The 4,383-nt window shown below is 34.8% G+C and overlaps 1 protein-coding gene across 2 annotated transcripts; it reads left to right on the top strand.

Annotated features, from left to right (window-relative positions):
• The first annotated feature begins 265 nt into the window (after nucleotides 1-265).
• LOC107826592 (BTB/POZ domain-containing protein At1g67900) lies at nucleotides 266-4,139 on the top strand. 2 transcript variants are annotated; one of them, XM_075248325.1, is made up of 5 exons: nucleotides 779-920; nucleotides 1,157-1,375; nucleotides 1,475-1,544; nucleotides 1,828-3,078; nucleotides 3,488-4,139. In XM_075248325.1, exons 2-5 carry the CDS (start codon nucleotides 1,317-1,319, stop codon nucleotides 3,959-3,961), a joined length of 1,854 nt encoding a protein of 617 aa, XP_075104426.1. In that variant the 5' UTR covers nucleotides 779-920; nucleotides 1,157-1,316; the 3' UTR covers nucleotides 3,962-4,139. The 2 variants fall into 2 exon arrangements, with proteins under 2 accessions (XP_016509067.1, XP_075104426.1); XM_016653581.2 differs by having other exon boundaries at nucleotides 266-1,375.
• The last annotated feature ends 244 nt before the right edge of the window (nucleotides 4,140-4,383 follow it).

Below are 4,383 nucleotides of genomic sequence, written 5' to 3'. Positions count from 1 at the left end.
GACCTACACTTTAAACTGCCAAATTTAACGCATTTTATCCTCATATATCAATATTTTACGATGAAAAACTGTCTTTTTTTCCTCTGAGGAGGTAAACAAAATTCTTTCAATTCAGACACAAGTTTGAACAAATTATATTTAATGGCCGTGGCCCTCTTGCTATAAATGCTTGATGGTCTACTTTTGTTGATATATCGAAAAGCAAGGGCAAACTTTTCTTGTCCCCATTTATATATCATGAACTTGTGGCCCTTATGTAAGAATTGTTAAAAGCCAACTTTGAAAGTGATACACATATCCTATTCTTTACTTTTACTTTTCTTTTCTCCTCGTTATACCATTACTTTACCTGTATTCTTTTTTTTTTAAAAGTAAATTGATATATCCTGTATAATTAGAAAAGGTAACTATTGGATGTTTAATACAAAAAGAGCGGCGTAGGATGAGATTGTAGTGATTTGACAAATAATAAAATTAGGTAGGAAAACTTTGCTGAGAAAGAAGTGAAATAATGTCACAAGATAAGCACGTGGGCGTCGCCTCTCTGTTAGTTAATAGATGATTTTTACGTATTATTTTTGTACAGTAGATTTCACTTGATATGTGCGTGTAAAATTAAGAGTAGATGAAGGAAAGAAGAAATTTAAAAAAAAATTGAGCTTTTCAATTTGTCTTTTCCAATTTCAGCTATTAAATGTTGAATAAATTTTGTGGCTCTACCTTTTTTTTTTAATTTCTTTTTTCTTTTTTAAATTGACTTGTATTGCCATAGTCCTTTGATCTTGATGAGTTTTGGGGTGCCTTTGATTCTTTCTATTTGCATGTCTAAATCAAACTGCAAACTTGACTGAAAAGACAAGAATTTTGGGAGTGCTTGATTTTCTTGGTTCATGTCATTTTGGTCATCATAAATATAAATTGTATGTATTAGTGCAAGCCAGATACTACCAAATCCACAAACTTTAAGGCAATCCTTTAGTTTTATGTCCTTCTCTCTATTATTTTTCATTTCATTCTCCTGAACAACTATTTGGGAGTTGAATAAATGTCAGTCTTGTTGGGTAATTTACCAAACTTTTAGAAAAATTTTACAAGACAGGATATTCTAACATAGTGGTGGTTCTTTTTGTTTTCCGACAATATCTATTGCTAGCAGCTGGAGAAGGAACTTTCCAAGGTAGTGGTGTCTAAAAAAGTGAAGCTTTCAACAATTTTAGAGATGGCTTTGTCTCTCTGACTATGCCATGGTTTTGCATATTGGTTAAGTATACTTTGTCTTTTGGAGAATTAACAAACAAAAAGAAAAGCCTCACAACATGAAGTTTATGAAACTTGGATCTAGGCCTGACACTTTCATTACTACTGAGGCTGTAAGGTAACTTCATATTTTACTTCTCTTTTCTTTCTCCACTTCTTGTTCTTCTTGAATTCAGAAGAATTCAAAAGAAACCAAGATTCTTCTTTATTGATGCAGGTCAGTTAACTCTGAAGTTACTAGTGATCTCATAGTCCAAGTAAAGGGTAGCAGATATTTGCTTCACAAGGTTAAATTCTCTACCTTTTCTGTTTTTCTTCTTTCTTTTTTTTTCCCACTTGGTCAATATTTGGTTGGAGTTGAGTATTTGAAGTTGAAAATAAGTATTTGGAGGTTGAAATTGCGTCTAGACATGAACTTAACCTGGAGAAGAAGTTGAAGTTTTGCCAATTTTCAATCAAAAACCATTTTTTCAACGTCAAGTTATCTATTTCAAGTTGAAGTTGAAATAATGAACAAAATTGTTAAACTAACATTAATTTGTTGATTTGGTTATGGAATTTGTCAAACAGTTTCCCCTGCTGTCTAAGTGCTCAAGGCTACAGAAGTTATGCTCTGAAAGTCCAGAAACCTCACATCACCAAATTGTGCAGCTACCAGATTTTCCTGGTGGAATTGAAGCATTTGAGCTATGTGCAAAATTCTGCTATGGTATCACTATCACTCTCAGTGCCTACAACATTGTTGCGGCACGCTGTGCTGCAGAATACCTGCAGATGACAGAGGATGTAGAGAAAGGAAACTTAATCTACAAACTTGATGTATTCTTCAATTCTTGCATACTTTCAGGTTGGAAAGACTCGATTGTTACATTGCAAAGTACCAAGTCTTTTCCTTTATGGTCTGAGGACTTAGGAATTACAAGCAGATGTATTGAAGCCATTGCTTCAAAAGTCTTAGCTCATCCTTCAAAGGTGAATTTGTCAAGAAGCTACTCAAGAAGAGGTGATATTTCATGCAATGAATCAGAAAGCACAAGGCATAATAAAACTTCATCTAAAAGTTGGTGGGCTGAAGAGTTAGCAGAATTAAGCATAGACCTTTATTGGAGAAGTATGATAGCTATCAAATCTGGTGGGAGAGTACCTGCTAATGTTATCGGTGATGCATTGCGGATTTATGCATCAAGATGGCTACCAAACATTTCAAAATATGCAAATCCTAAGAAGCAGCTAGAATATGATCAGAAAGACTCGGATTCGATTGGGAAATACAGGTTGCTGTTGGAGTCAATTATAACATTGTTACCAGCTGAAAAGGGGGCAGTTTCTTGTAGTTTCTTGTTGAAATTGCTGAAAGCAGCTAACATTTTGAAGGCTTCTTCTTCATCCAAGATGGAATTGGCAAGAAGGATTGGGCTTCAATTGGAAGATGCCACTGTCAATGATCTGTTAATACCTTGTCTGTCACACACATGTGACACAATTTATGATGTGGACATAGCTATCACCATATTAGAACAGTTCATGTTGCAAGGGCAAAGTCCCCCAACAAGTCCACTAAGAAGGAAAGGAGATTTTGAGAGGAGAAGATCTCGGTCTGCGGAGAATATTGACCTTGAGTTCCAAGAAAGTAGAAGATCTTCTTCAGCATCACATAGCTCAAAACTCAAGGTAGCTAAGCTTGTAGATAGATATCTTCAAGAAATTTCCATCGACTCAAATTTGCCATTGTCAAAATTCATTTCCATTGCTGAAGCAATTCCAGAGTTTGCTAGGCTTGACCATGATGATCTTTACAGAGCCATTGACATCTATCTCAAGGTAAAAATTCTGATAACATCTTCGACTAGACCACTATTTACTGTTGGGATTTTCATTTTAATTAAAGTAACCAAAAATGTTACATCCATGTGTAGATAATTCTGTTTTAAAATTAGCATGTTCGCTGATAACCAACTCCTTGACGTCGGAATATTCTCAAGTCAATGTTCTATTGGAATTAGAAGCTCTATTTCTGATTTATAGAATCAGGCATGATTAGTGTACATCATGGAGACCATTTTAAAACAAAATAGCAGCTGTTGAATCTCAAATTTTATTGAAATCATTATTATAATGAAAAAGATTGAAGTTACGGTGTGTACACGATCACTATAGTTTAACCAATTATAGAAAGTCAGTTCAGTGTCAGTGCATAGATGATAGAACTTAGACGTCAATGAAAATGCAGGGGCATCCGGAGCTGAACAAGAGTGAAAGAAAGCGGCTGTGCAGAATGTTGGACTGCAAGAAACTATCAATGGAAGTTTGTATGCATGCAGCACAAAATGAATTACTTCCACTAAGGGTAGTTGTTCAAGTTCTGTTTTTCGAGCAAGCTCGAGCAGCCATGTCCGGTGGCCATGTAACGGAATTGCCTAGCAACATCAAGGCACTTCTAGAGGACACAGCCAAGACTTCAGCAACTTTTAATAAGACACCAGTTGATGACCAGTGGACTACTGCCTCAGCCCTAAAATCACCAAACTCCAACCTTTCAACTCTAAAAATGAAGTTAGCTGAAGATGATGATGATGATGATGATTTGGATGAAATTGGGAAATCTTCAAGGATTAAAGCTTTACGTGTCATTCCAAATCGACCTAAAAGAATGTTCAGTAAGTTATGGTCAAATAATAGATCAGCTGCAAGTGAAAAGAACTGATAACATATAGTATATGCTCTGTTATGGCCTTAAAAATGTTTATTTATTTTTCCTTTTTTTTTTTTTTTGCAAGAACAATTTGTAGTCTTTAGGATAGAGAAATCTCGATGTTAAGTATTGCTGTAAACTGTAGCCTAAGCTAATAAAAGTACAAAATTATTACAATTAGAAGGGAAAATATGGGTTGGATGGAATTCAAAAAAGGGTTTACTTGGATGGATTTTAATGTACACAATCCATCAATTTATGAGCTACAAGTTAGATATGTAGTTTGTGCAGTGAAAGCATCCCAAATTTTGGGACTAATATAATTGATAGTAGTATCTAGTATTGGAAGAATGTATAAATTTCAATCCTTGCATTAGTTGGTGAACATGTCCTCCATAAAAAACCTAGTTTGAGTTTGTTCCATGAATCTTGGC

This window comes from Nicotiana tabacum, chromosome 24 (genome assembly GCF_000715075.1).
Source record: "Nicotiana tabacum cultivar K326 chromosome 24, ASM71507v2, whole genome shotgun sequence".
Taxonomy (NCBI): Eukaryota; Viridiplantae; Streptophyta; class Magnoliopsida; order Solanales; family Solanaceae; genus Nicotiana; species Nicotiana tabacum.
The sequence above is the reverse complement of the archived record's forward strand: the minus strand, read 5'-3'. Positions and strand labels throughout refer to the sequence as shown.